This window comes from Ctenopharyngodon idella, chromosome 21 (assembly GCF_019924925.1).
Source record: "Ctenopharyngodon idella isolate HZGC_01 chromosome 21, HZGC01, whole genome shotgun sequence".
NCBI lineage: Eukaryota > Metazoa > Chordata > Actinopteri > Cypriniformes > Xenocyprididae > Ctenopharyngodon > Ctenopharyngodon idella.
The window spans coordinates 11,548,366-11,562,067 of NC_067240.1; the positions used below are offsets into that span (position 1 = coordinate 11,548,366).

At 39.9% G+C, this 13,702-nt stretch overlaps 1 protein-coding gene across 7 annotated transcripts in view; it reads left to right on the plus strand.

The window, feature by feature from the left end:
• The window catches only part of vav2 (vav 2 guanine nucleotide exchange factor), a 183,066-nt gene extending 179,950 nt beyond the window's left edge, over nucleotides 1-3,116 (plus strand). For 3 of the 7 annotated variants that reach the window (XM_051876807.1, XM_051876806.1, XM_051876804.1), the window contains 3 exons: nucleotides 423-509; nucleotides 816-970; nucleotides 1,183-3,116. In XM_051876807.1, coding sequence (XP_051732767.1) covers nucleotides 423-509; nucleotides 816-970; nucleotides 1,183-1,230 — 290 coding nt within the window. In that variant the 3' untranslated portion in view covers nucleotides 1,231-3,116. The remainder of the gene's footprint in view (nucleotides 1-422; nucleotides 510-815; nucleotides 971-1,182) is intronic. The other 4 variants (XM_051876809.1, XM_051876805.1, XM_051876808.1 and 1 more) reach the window with 2 other exon arrangements.
• Nucleotides 3,117-13,702: the final 10,586 nt, after the last annotated feature.

Below are 13,702 nucleotides of genomic sequence, written 5' to 3' on the forward strand. Positions count from 1 at the left end.
TTTTAATATATTTTAAAATGTAATTTATTCCTCTGAATTTTCAGCATCATTACTCCAGCCTTCAGTGCCACATGATCCTTCAGAAATCATTCTAATATGCTGATTTGCTGCTCAAGAAACATTTCATATTATTATCAATGTTGAAAACAGTTGAAATCGTGACAGCTCTAGAGTGATTTTTTTTTTTTTGGGTCATCTGCATCTGTAAGAATTCTAGCTACTTTTTTCCACATGCATACATACAAACACCTTAATGACTCTATGACCTTGCCTTAGTTTGGTAAGGAAACCATGTCCTTGAACTTTCTCTGCCCTGTTGTGTTGTGCAACTCTACTGCACTTTCCTTATTTATTTGTTTGCACTCTCTCTCTCTCTCTCTCTCTCTCTCTCTCTCTCTCTCTCGCTCTCCACTCTGTCTCAGCAGCCACCTGTGCTTCCTACAACTTCTCCTTCCTCAGTCCTCAGGGCCTCAATTTCTCCTCTCAAAGCTCTGCTCCCTTCTGGTCAGGTACTGCGCTTCTTGCTCATGTTCTTGCATCATCCATGCCGCCTCCCCCTATTCCTCTTCAATTTCAGTCGCTCATCCACATCCCTCCCCTGATTGTGTTTTCAGCATCCTCTTGTTAGGGCTCCAGACATTCATAAAATTCTTGTAAAAATACCCTATTAGTAGACCAGTAGTCACTAGCTTTCATTCATTTATACTCTCACTCACAATGTCAGAAAGTGTCCACTCATCTGTTGTATAAGCATTTAATGGTGCTCTTCAGCATTTTTCATGCACTAATCTCGGTATGTTGTTGGCCTTGTACAGTGTTCACACCCAGGGTAGTCAGCACAGCTGTGGCGCGATATAACTTTGCTGCTCGAGACATGAGAGAGCTCTCCCTGCGAGAAGGAGACATCGTCAAGATCTACAGCAAGATTGGTGGAGACCAAGGCTGGTGGAAAGGAGAGGCCAATGGCAGGGTAATAAAGCAAGCAAATGAAAAATTGGCCAGTTCTTTTTTTTATAGAAAATAGCTTATTTTTTGTAAAACATCCAGTTGGAATGCATTGGCCAATCACATTAGAAGACTTGAACTGTTGTGTAATGAAAAATTGAACAAAATTTGAATGTTTAGTCTGAATGTGCGAGTCTCAGATTACATATTCTCAGATTCTGTCTGTTTTCCCTTCAGATTGGATGGTTCCCCTCTACGTACGTCGACGAGGAGGGGGTGCAGTGAAACTTTGGGATCACAAATCGTCCAATCAGATTGCGTTCTGATCCGCAGTCCTCTGAGAGGACTCTTTGGTTTCCATGGCAACACCTTATGGAAGTCTTTTTGCTGGAACCATATTTTACAATGAATATTTGTACTTCTGTCTCCTTTCATCATGTACAAATATGCTTTTTTTTCCCCTTTTTTGGAATGTCTGTGTGATCTCTGTGAAGAAAACTGCTCGGAGTCTGTTCGTTCTCAGCGTCGGGAGGAGGAAACTGTGAACAGAGCAGAACTTGAAGTGGCCAAAGGACAAGCATGGCTTTAAGTTTGTACAGTAATACCTGTAACGTGCGCTGCTGGCCACAGGGGTATAATGGGGGGGTGGGGACATATAAATATATATATATATATAAATATAAATATAATTTATTAAAGAGATATATCTATGATTAGAATGCAACATTGAACATTTGTTCAACAGCAGCAGTGCAAAGAATATATAAGAGCAGAAAAGATGCACTTTGCATTTCTTTACAGAGAGAATTTGCCTTAGTAAATGGTAATGCCTTTAAATGTGGAGGTAAAGAGATGGATTCAGACACATCTTGCACATACAAATTTGTACATCTGCCCTGTCCAGAAATATGGTGCCTTTTCATACATGTCTTCACTCCCAACAGAGTCTGGTTTATATAGCTGCAGCATTAACGCCCTGTTCTGTAGTGGTGCACTCTCATGACCCTATCCGCCCATTCACAACCAGAAGGCCATAAAAGAGACTCAGCATTTCTTGGACTGAAATGAGCAGATGACCAGATCTGCTCATCATCTCACTGGAACAAGGGGCAGCTAACTGAAAGCATTTGGTCATGGCTGGAATTGCTTTGGCTTGGACAGTGAAGGATACAACCACCATCATGTGGCAGGATGGCAAAAGTGCAATGGAGTATCAGGAAGAGGTTCCTTAAACACTGTTATCTGTGATTAGCATTTATTTTCATGTTCTTAGTGGTCCAGATTTGGACTGAAAAGGGAGAATTGAATGCTGTTCTGTGCACTGATTTTCATAAGTATCCAGAGGTTTTTGTTTCGTTTTTTTGTTTTGTTTTTTGTCGCCTTCTACAAGCACATATGTATTGCCATTCCACGTTTCTCGTCTGCAACCTGCCGCTTTACAGTATCTTGCCTTACTGGTGGACACTTGGTGCTACAGTCCTACATATTGAAATCCCTGAGTTAGGGCAGAATTTTCTTTTTTGCTGTTGCTGTGGACGAGGAGACCTGCTGAAGAACCTCAGCCATCAAGTGCACTTTATCTGTCCAGAGACCTTTTAACACAGGACACCACACTGCAGACCAGGACATTAAAATTTCATTTAAAAAAAAAAAAAAAAAAAATCAATGTCCTTATTTTTACCTCTGGAAGAAAAAAAAAAAAGAAAAAAAATTGAGTATAAAATGCTTGACACTATGATCAGCGGTCCCTCAAAGTCTGATATTGAACATGTTGTAAACTCCGTAAGTGCATGGATGTATCCCTCATACAGTCCTTGGGGAAAAATCTTTTGCTGTTGCCGGCCATCAGAAATCGAACCCGTAAATTGAGGTGGGAGAGTGCTGGACTCTAATAAAGCATCGGACGTGTTTTTAGCCATGCTCCAGACTTGAGTACAGCTGTCTGCAGTGATGGAAGAGTGAAGCTCATGTCAAGGTAGCGCTGGGCTTTGGGCCTTAGTACCTGTTTGTTTAGTGGACAAAAAAAACATTGCATGTGGTCATAGATATTACAACTGCTGTCCGTGAATCCTGAAAAAAACGATTTTAAAAAAAAAATGTGTAAATTTTTTTGAATGGTCAGTTATTTGAAAACTGAGTTCTATCATGAAATAAATATTTCTTTTTGACTATTTGTGGTGTCCTCATTGTTATGATGGATGGATGGATGGATTGATAGACAGACAGATAGTCATGTGTCGATAAATAATCATGCATGTTTATATGTGGATGAATGGATATCCACCTAACTGTCTTATATGCATGGACTAGCCTCTGGTCTTCATGATGTGAAAGGACAGCGCCTATTGGTAGTTAATAGTGGGATGAAAGACATTGCTCACTCCACTGTGCTCACTGTTTAGGATCGCCACTAGGGGGAGCCAAGTTACTTGCCTTTTTTCATGACATTGAAAGCACCTGGCATGATTTTGAGGTAAATATTTTTCATGTAGCTTGTGAAAGAGTCAGACTGGTTATACGCCATGGTTACAGCTGTTTATACTATTTTCTCTAAAATGTTGACTGGGAACTAACCATGTGTGGCCATCTGTGCATCAGCTCACATCTGTTCTTCTGCCCATCATGATGAGTTCCACCATAATAAATCTGTTCACCAACTAACACAGCACCTACTGACAGAGCTCCCTCTGTCAACGTGGAAACACATCCGAATAAAAGAGAAATCCTTGAGAACAACTTGTCACGTCCAACTCTTCTTCTTTCCTAATTCCCTTGAAGCTATTCACAAACAAAAAGAGTACCTTTGCACCAATATTTTCATGGAAATAATATGTTGGGGTATCAGTCAGGTAGTAATCAGTACCACGGTATAATCTGTTACCAACACTGTACCATGTTGCCAAAGCACTTTGTTGTTAATGTTAAAACCTTAAGATTGTACATGGCTTACATTATGCTTAATGTATTTTTTTTTTATTTATTTTTTTTATGCCTAGATGAAATGCATAAAAATTGTCTCAACTTTTGCCTGACAGTCATTGTTTTGTGATCTGACATACTTAGTAATATCATTGGATCAAGAATCTTTTATTTAATTTAAACTTTTGTAAAATCACTACGACCTCAAGGGGTAGTTCGTACCATCAAACTGGTCCAAAGTTTCAACTGTTACGACGTGACTGTAATAGAGACAGTAATGTGGCAACTGCAACAGTATCAGCCCCACTGCTCTGAATGTACCAGCAGATGGAGGTGTAGAAATTAAATGAAGTGAGGACAAACTCAAAAGTTCAGTGTTTATTTCAAGAGATTAAAAAGTTGAGGTAAATTTGATGTGCAAATGGTATTTATGTACAGTGAAAGTCGAAGAATATATACCAAAGAAAAAAAAATCAAATGTTCAAAAGTAATACACAATATATACCAACAAACTTTTGGCTATGCCAATAAACTGACCCAAAAGATAGCAATTATACTCCACAAACTCCATGCACTTAACTCCGACTCTACGAGTAAACAAATAGCTATGAGTCGAAAAGCAAACTTAAAGGTTTATTTCTCCCAAAAATGAAAATTATTCCATAATTTACTCACCCTCAATCCATCTTAGGTGTATATGACTTTTGTCATACATCGGGTCAGAGGTCACTCTTCTGCCGGAACTCATCTTGCTTAAGGCTGTTACCGGAAGCCAGTGATTATAGTTTATAAAGTTATAAATACAGATATTTTTCTTACAAAAATGCACAGCTTCACTTCAGAAGGCCTTTATTAACCCCCTGGAGCCGTATGGATTACTTTTATGATGGATGGATGCACTTTTTTTGGGCTTCAAAATCTAAGGTACCATTCACTCCCATTATAAAGCTTGGAAGAGTCATGATATTTTTACTCTGATTGTGTTTGACTGAAAGAAGAAAGTCTCATACACCTAGGATGGCTTGAGGGTGAGTAAATTAGGGGATCATTTTAATTTTTGGGTGAACTAACCCTTTAAGAAGGCCACGCCCCTCATACTTGGACTAAACCATTTAAAAAAATAAATAAAGAAATTAAAGCTCGCATAGTATCGTCAACTAATTCATCAGACTCCTCGATAATCCTCAGCAAACTTCAAAAGCTGTTCGAACCCATAGATTTATAAACATAGATGCCTCATTAGTTGCTGTTTCTATGGTCCGCCATACATAAGCCGTCCACCATATTGGAATGGTCAAAACACCAGTCCATGAACACTCGAGAGCAAGTTGACTGTGCATCTGCAACTGTAGTTAGACGCATGTTTGAATATCTATATTGTGATAGATTCAGCAATTATTTTGCTAAACTAACAAAATACAACAAAACGAAGGCGTCAGCTAACACACCATTATATAAAAACCTGTAATATTGACTTCATACATATAAAATCACAAACCAGGGACCTTCTTGCTGTAGGCAACAGCACTACTCACTGAGCCACCATGCTGCCCCATATCCAAGGAATGCAATGCATGCAGGGGTTTGATTCAGCTCCTGGACAGACATGAAGCATGCATCTTGTGTCTGGGACTTCTTCCTCCCGCCACTGTCGAGCTGTGGGACAGGAAGCCTCCACTCTCTTATGCTGAGTACAGGTCTTCTCCCCTCCAATGGAGCCTGTGAGTTGATCTCATTTGGTGCCACGGATGATGACAATGTCCACAACAGCCTCAGAAAAGGACGACTGGTGTTCCAGCGTCCTCTTCCTGGAATCTGGCTGCTCAGCCTGCCAATGCTGAGCTGTTGGGGGTCCTCACGAAAGTGGTGGAGGAGTTAAGCCTGAATTGGTCAGCTCCCAAGGAGCCATCGAAGAACCACTTGGACAAGCTATTTCTGCTGTTGGACCACCAAGCTGATCTCCCACGCACCCCTCATTCTGCCCGGGCCCATACCAGAGGAACTTCACTTCTCTCAACTGTCGACAAGGCTTTCATCATGGTAGGACAGGCAGCTTCTGCCCTTCATACATGGCGGTGCTGCAAGTGTTCCAGGCCAAACTGCTTAAAAAGATGGACGAAGAGGGCCCAGACCCAGAGATGTTCAAGCTGTATATTTGCCGTCGAATTCTGTTCCCCCTCCCCATGAGTTTCTAATATTTATCAAACGGGTTCAGTCTCCCACTTCCTGATGGCTTTGTGGACAGTGTGCTGACCTCTGGCGCAGTTGCGTCCAAAGAATCCTAGGTTCGAATCCAGGCTCGTGGATTTTTCCGGATCCCGTCTGCCTTCTCTCACCTATTTTGCTTCCTGTCAACATATTTAATATCATAATAAATGGCAAAAAGACAAAAAATGAACATTTAAACTGAAGCTGGTTAAACTCCATCCACACACAGGATAGAATAAACATCTTTTAAGTCACTGCATCTTTCATCATTTGGGAGGGGGGAATGGATTTCGACAGCTGTATATTTGCCTGGACCGAAGTGACTGGACCAACACACAGAGAGAGAGAGAGAGAACCATGAAGAGGTTTATACATATAGCCCCTTATCTCAGATGTTGTCTGAGGTTTGCCCTCAAAGTGTGTGAATGGTACGTTATACCTTTTGTGCTTGAGTGGCATTCGCATTCTAAAGTATTTGAATGACTGGCTGATAATGGCACATTCTCAGGATGAGCTTTTCAATCACAGATGCAGACTTCTCGACCACCTCAGGTGTTTGGGGCGGACAGTCAATGTAGCAAAGAGCGGGCTTCAACCCATGCAAAAGTATCTCATTCTTGGGAATGGCCTTGGACTCCTGCTCGATGCAAGCATGCCTGTTTTAAGAGTGTGTGCAGGCGATGACCAGGGCCCTCACTTTCAAACTGGGGAGGTCCCTGCTACTGAAGCATTAGGGAAAATAAAGAAAAGCAGCCTCGGCCATTTGTCATCTGGTCCTGATATATATCAGACCACTTCAGATGTGGCTGAAAGCGTGACAGAGCGACCAGATTTCAGTTTTATATGGGACAATACACACCGAGCAGCCTGTTGCGCAATCAGCCCAATTAGCGGAGTGATTTCTTGGCCGCAACAGAGGATGCATTAAAGTGGACATAAGGACTTTAAAATAGAGGTACTGCCCTTACAAAATTTATATTTTGAGCACATTTTGCTGTGCTAATCTTTTTTTATGAACCACTGAGCATATGGTCTGGTACGTAATACGGCTCAGTTTGCATTATCCTACATGGCAATTTCAAGGGTCCATTAAAAAAGAATGGTAGCCTACAGTGAAAAGTGCTCATAATTTGTATTTCATTAAGGCAGTACCTCTAGTACCTCTATTAGTCGTGGCTTAATGATTAGAGAGTCACTTGTAACCTGAAGGTTGCGGGTTCCATTCTCAATACAGGCAGAAAAATGTAGTTGGGGGAGTGAATGAACAACGCCCTCCTCCACCCTCAATGCCCACGATTGAGGTGCCCTTGAGCAAGGCACCTAACCCCCAATCGCTCCCCTGGCGCCACAGCGATGGCCACCCACTGCGGGTGCGTACGTCATTAAGTAAGAAACAAATAAGTAGCTTTATTCAGCTATTTCCACTGTCTTTGAGCACTTTTCAGTAAAATTAAAGGATTTGTTGCTTCATATTAAAATTTCCTGATAATTTACTCACCCCCATGTCATCCAAGATATCCATGACCTTCTTTCTTCAGTCGAAAAGAAATTAAGGTTTTTGATGAAAACATTCCAGGATTATTCTCCTTATAGTGGACTTCAATTGACCCCAAACAGTTGAAGGTCAAAATTACAGTTTCAGTGCAGCTTCAAAGGGCTTTAAAGGATACCAGACGAGGAATAAGGGTCTTATCTAGCGAAACGATCGGTCATTTTCTAAAAAAATATCTAAAAATGTATATGCTTTAACACAAACGATCGCATCGCAAGTGCTTCCGCCAGACCGATTTCCGTATTCTTCCGTACACCAAAGCCCCTGGAAGGCAAGCCTGCAACCTTTAGCCAAAAAGGCGTAACTGCTAATGGCGGTACGCAGGAAAGAAGACCAGAGGCCATTACACGATAGGCTGAGAGGTGCCGCACGTGATTAAGTTAGCTGTTACGCTTTCTCCAATGGTAAGAGATACAGACCCTCTCATCTCCCTATATTATATAATCTCTGCGTACACCTTCCCTATTCAACTTACGTAACGAACGCGGTGCCAGTTCCGTTTTTTTTTTTTCGTAAGTTGAATAGGGAAGGTGTTGGACATACAGCGAAAGCTTTTTGAAGAATGCGGAAGGCGGTCTGGCAGAAGCATTTGCGAGGCGATCATTTGTGTTTGTGTTTTTTATTCATTTATTTTTTTAGAAAATGACCGATCGTTTCACTAGATAAGACCCTTATTCCTCGTCTGGTATCGTTTAAAGCCCTTTAAAGCTGCACTGAAACTGTAATTTTGACCTTCAACCGTTTGGAGGCCATTGAAGTCCACTATAAGGAGAATAATCCTGGAATGTTTTCATCAAAAACCTTCATTTCTTTTCGACTGAAGAAAGATGGACATCTTTGATGACATGAGGGTGAGTAAATTATCAGGAAATTTTAAAATGAAAGTGAACTAATCCTTTAATGTCTCTTTATACTTTAATGAGTTTGTTAATGCAGTCATTTCTATTAATGACTGATTTTTATCGATCTATTTTATCATTGTGCTCAGCCTCCCAATCGTTTTCGCCGCATATCCTCATGCGTCCTGTGTGTGGGGATTTACGCGCGTCACTGGAGCAGTGAAGTTCAGCTCATCTCAGCTCATGCTGCTGCTGCTGCTGTCTCACACTCATGGACCATCATATCCAGACAGGTACTGTGAACGCTGCACCCCTCTGAAGCCATGTCAACATCGCGCTTGGATTTGTCGGGTAAGTGTTAAAAGTGCTTATTTGCACCATTATGAACGGAGTGTTAAAGTGAACTGAGGGATGTCTCGAATGTTTCAGTTTGCTACATTATTTTGACATGCTTTTTTGATCTAATATGTTTTTGCGTATTATTTTCTGATCATTTGTCTCCAATGATGCCGCTTTTAAAAAAGGTTCACTGTCGATCGTTTTGCGCGCGATCTTTTACAGGTAGGCTAATCCTTTTATTCATCCGACACGCGTAACTAATAAGCTCAGGTAAATAAATCAATCAGTGGCAGTGTATTAAAACCCTGTCTAGGGGCATTCACAGAGGACACGTTCTGTCTGCGCTTTTTTTATTAGTAAGCTAGTATTTATTTGTATATAGCTATACACACGCGTCTCGCCGTTGCGTCGCCTCTCGCTCATAAACGTGACGTTAAAAGTCATTTAACTTTAAAAAACGGGTCTTGAGATTCATGCGGTCAGTTCCATTAGGTTACGCCATGTAAGCAACCAAAGAACACGTCTTGTATGAACGGTACTCAGACAGCATCTTAGGCACGCCCCAAATTTCTGTGTAGATAAATTAGATAAACATTATTTACTCCCTCAAGTTGTTCCAAACCTGTATGACTTAACTTTCTGAGGAACACAATTTTTTTTTCCAAAATAGCTTTTTTATGTGTGTGTTCCACAAAGTCACACACGTTTTTATTGACAACCCTTATTGACAGTATTCTTACTATTAGTCATATTATTAATATTATAAATTGACTTTATTCGTAGAACTCTGATACAGGGGTTTTCAAACAGGTCATTGGACCCCCAAGGGTATGCTATGATTAATAGTGTATTTTCTTTTTTCAACAGCTCATGTTTTTAAATAAAATTAAGTCGCAAAAAAAAAAAAAAGTCTTAATAAAAATAAATAATATAATTCCTGATAATATTTTAATAATCTTTGTCTAGACGATGACATAATGTAATGACATAAAAGCCAATTGTTTAATTTGGACATAGTCACAGTATAAATGGGCCTTTATACGTGAAAACTTATTGTTGTCTTTATATTTAGGAAGCAAATCATCATATTTAGGGGTCCTTGGGATCAAAAAGTTTGAAAACCCCTGCTCTGATACCAGGGGCATTTCCTTCAAAGAGGCAAGGGAGGCAGTGTCTCCTAAAAAATTGGATGAGGAAATAAACCATATTATAAAATTAAAGCATGCTATGATTGGATATAACTGGCTATTATTGGATATGATTGGTTCATGTGATAAATCCCGCCTCTTGTTTTCATTCATGTTCGTGAATCATTCTGAATGAACATCATTATGGTGTTAATGAGAAGACTGATTAAAAAGTAAGTAACTCAGCCACTTAGATAATCCTGCTTTATGTCATGTCAAAATCAAACTTGAAATGGCCTGAAAACATGATGACTGTGGGTTTTTTTAGTGAGCAATCAATCAGCTTGGTGAAATTAAAGGTACATCTTCATGTCTGCGTCAGTGTTTACCAAGCTTGATGACTGATGAAAATAAGTTGACTGTTAAAAACAACAGCTCACAGTTGTTCACAATTATTACTGCCTTGAGTTATTGTTTTGGAAAAATGCTTAAAAAACTAAATAGATGAGATTTATATTTGGCTTTAATAAATAGAACAATTATTACATAGTTAATGTAAAAATACAAAATAGAATTGTTTTTGGTTTCTCTTTTTTTAATGTAATGTGTATTTAACAAGGAAAATGTGACAACATTAAGTATAACTAGGACATGAATTTACATTTGATTTATTAAAAAAAAACAAAAAACGTGAGGACTTTGCCTCATTTCAGAACACCACTGCACTGAAGATTGTGACAGCAGGGCAGTACCTAAACTTTTTTTACACATAGCACTGGTGCTACAGAAGTTGAAAGTTTAGTAGCACAGGCTACACAAATGTATAAAAGCATTCCTGAAAACAACCATAAGTAGTGCAGTTCATTCTTAAACAGGCATGTGACTGGAAAAAGGCTTTCATGTTGAATGCAGATTGAAAAAAGAAAAATGTTTGCATGTCTCAGAATAAACCACTTGTGTTTGACTTCTATTTGAAGGCATTAGCATAATGTAAGCAAATTATGTATTAACCTGTCATTTAGGAGTGGGCACATGACCAGGTACAGTTATTAAGACTTTCCGCCACTTACTAGCAGTTTTAGTTTCTTCTATATAAAATAGCTCTTATTTTGTCACCAATACATTTGATAGAGAACTATTTTTTTAACATATAGCCCTGGACAGAGCTTTCTTGCTCAGATGGTCGAGGGTGGCTGCAGGGTAGATGCTAATGTCTCAACTTCTCATTGAGTGGAAGCTGCCTGCCAATCCCATGTCTGTTCAGACGTTTGTGCTATGAGAGGAGAAATCAGGGAGCAGGCCCAGTGCAGGGCGACTGACTCATTGAAAATCATCTCAGATGGATGGCTACCCAGTCATGCATAGAGATCTGAATGAGCTCTGTGCCACTCTGGCTCTCCCTCATGACTGAATTTGATGGCAGTGCTAAATCTCAGCGGTCTGGATGCTATGATGGAATTGACATTGAATGCTCTGGAATGGTGTTGCCGCAGATGCTGCCAGGTTCACGGCAGTTGGTGAGGTGGTTTGTTTGTTTATTTAATGAGTTGGGTTCATGTTTTTCATCAGTTCATCATGTTTTCTTTCACTGCATGCCTGTCTAGCACCAGCTGTTAAAGCGCATTGTGCGACTTTATGCATCTGCATGAGTTACTATTGAATACATAGATGAGTAGTCTGTTGCTAAATGCATTAAGTTGGCAGGATTCCATTCATTTGCACTGATGCAAAGGAGTCCAAGTCGTGTTGCCCTCTAACACTGAATTCATTACTCGTAATTTAGCAAAATTGAAAATATCTGGAGCTCTTTTTTTGTTAATGACGAGCCACACACAAGCTCATTTAAACAAAGCGCTTATGAGACAGATGTTAAAATGTCAGGATGACTTTTTTTTTTTTTTCCACCATGACCTCTAATTCAAACAGTGCAGCAGACATTATTAGAACATCTCTCAGATTTGCAATAGGCAACCCCCACCCATCTCTTATGGCATTACTACAAGCTATAATTACAATCAAGGAGAAACACGCCTCAACTCACATTTTATATTATACACCATGTATGTCAAAATAAAAACAGGGTCCAAGCGAATAGCTACATACAGTAGTAAGCCATTGCATGCTGAATGTGTAGAATGCAATGCAAGTAATTATTATGAAGCCTTATTTGATTACTCACCATGCCTATGGCAATTTCCATCTGGCTTTGGAGAGCTGGCATTCTGGGTAGCAATCTGTGTGCTCCCCCACAATGAAGGGGACATCTACTTCCTGTTCTGCAGCTTGAAAATGAATTGAGTTGGGATGTCGTTAAGGGCTCTAGACTGTGCCTTAAATGGTCACAAATGTGACAATAGTTCAAAATGGGGGTTGCACCAACTAATCGACATTAATGCTCTGCCATGACGCTTTAAGCATGACGTCAACTAGTCGCTGGTCATGGCCTATAGAGGGCGCAACAGGCGCAACAACTTCTTTGAAGTCCACATTTACTCTCTGTATCCAGCTCCACATGATTTGTTTGATTATACCATCAATATTGATCAGGTGAATGCACGTTTTAACCAGCTTATTGTACAGGTAAGTTAGTCGCCGTTCTAAACTGCGCTGCTACATGATACGCGCACACACAGACAGTAGTGCGCAATATAATATATTAACAATAAAATAGCTTAGAAACTGAAAAGTTCTAACATATATTTCTTAGTAACTACAACACACAGCTTCACTATTAGTAGAGACGCTGTAAGGTAGAATTATTTCACACATGCAATCGCTCTCTCACTAATGCATTCATATAAATGTAATCCTTACAGTGTTACTTTATCTGTATCTGATTTAAAACAAGCAGAAATCTGTGAGAAATATAACAACCCAAAGACAAAAGAGCTGATAATAGGGAAAAAAACTCTCGAGATGCGTTTTTTAAAAGTTGAACTGATTTGAACTTGAGCGCCGCGTTTTAGAACGCCGTGTCATGCGTGACATGTCTGTCTAGCACGCATTTAGCAATGGAAAAGTAGCGCATTGGAATGGAAAAACGCGTTCTGTGTGAACGGCCCCTTATTTGTTCATTTATGACATCATTGAATAGTCAACGTCGAAATAAATGAAAAATGAAGTCGTTCAACCCCTAGTTCCAAATGTAGTCACTATTAGCGAAAGAGTGGAAAACTTTGCATGCATCCATAAGCAGTTTTGTCAGATATCATATCATGCGCGCCAGTTACCTACAAGCACCAATGAACACAATGTAAGCTGTGATGTCCAATTCACAAGCAAATGACTCTAAAGCCAATGAGTCAAAAATATTCACATTCTCAAATTCACTTGAGTGTTATGCCACATTCAAGACGAGGTCGGAAGTTGGAATATCTGAGTTGAAATGTCCTACTTCTGTGATGTCGCCATGACAAGACCATTTCATGTTTTTGTCATGTTATGGCAAAAACAGAGACTTAACATAATGCTTGTGTTCACTTTGAAAACCGCTGACAAAAAACATAAATTAGAGTATCATTATAAAAATGTAATGTCTATTGTTAAAGTTTGCTTTGACATTTGACACAAGGTAGCTCCATGCTATGCTCGGTGGATGCAGGACTTGCCGCCATATTGGAAGTGACGTCAAAAAGACGAGTCTCACCGAGTTCAGGTTGATCAATCTGCCCCAAGGTTACAGGTCGGATGTCCGACTTCAAGCGGTGTCCCAGACATAATTTCCAAGTAGGTGGTGGGAAAGATCTCAATTCCGAGTTGTATGGAACTCAGCA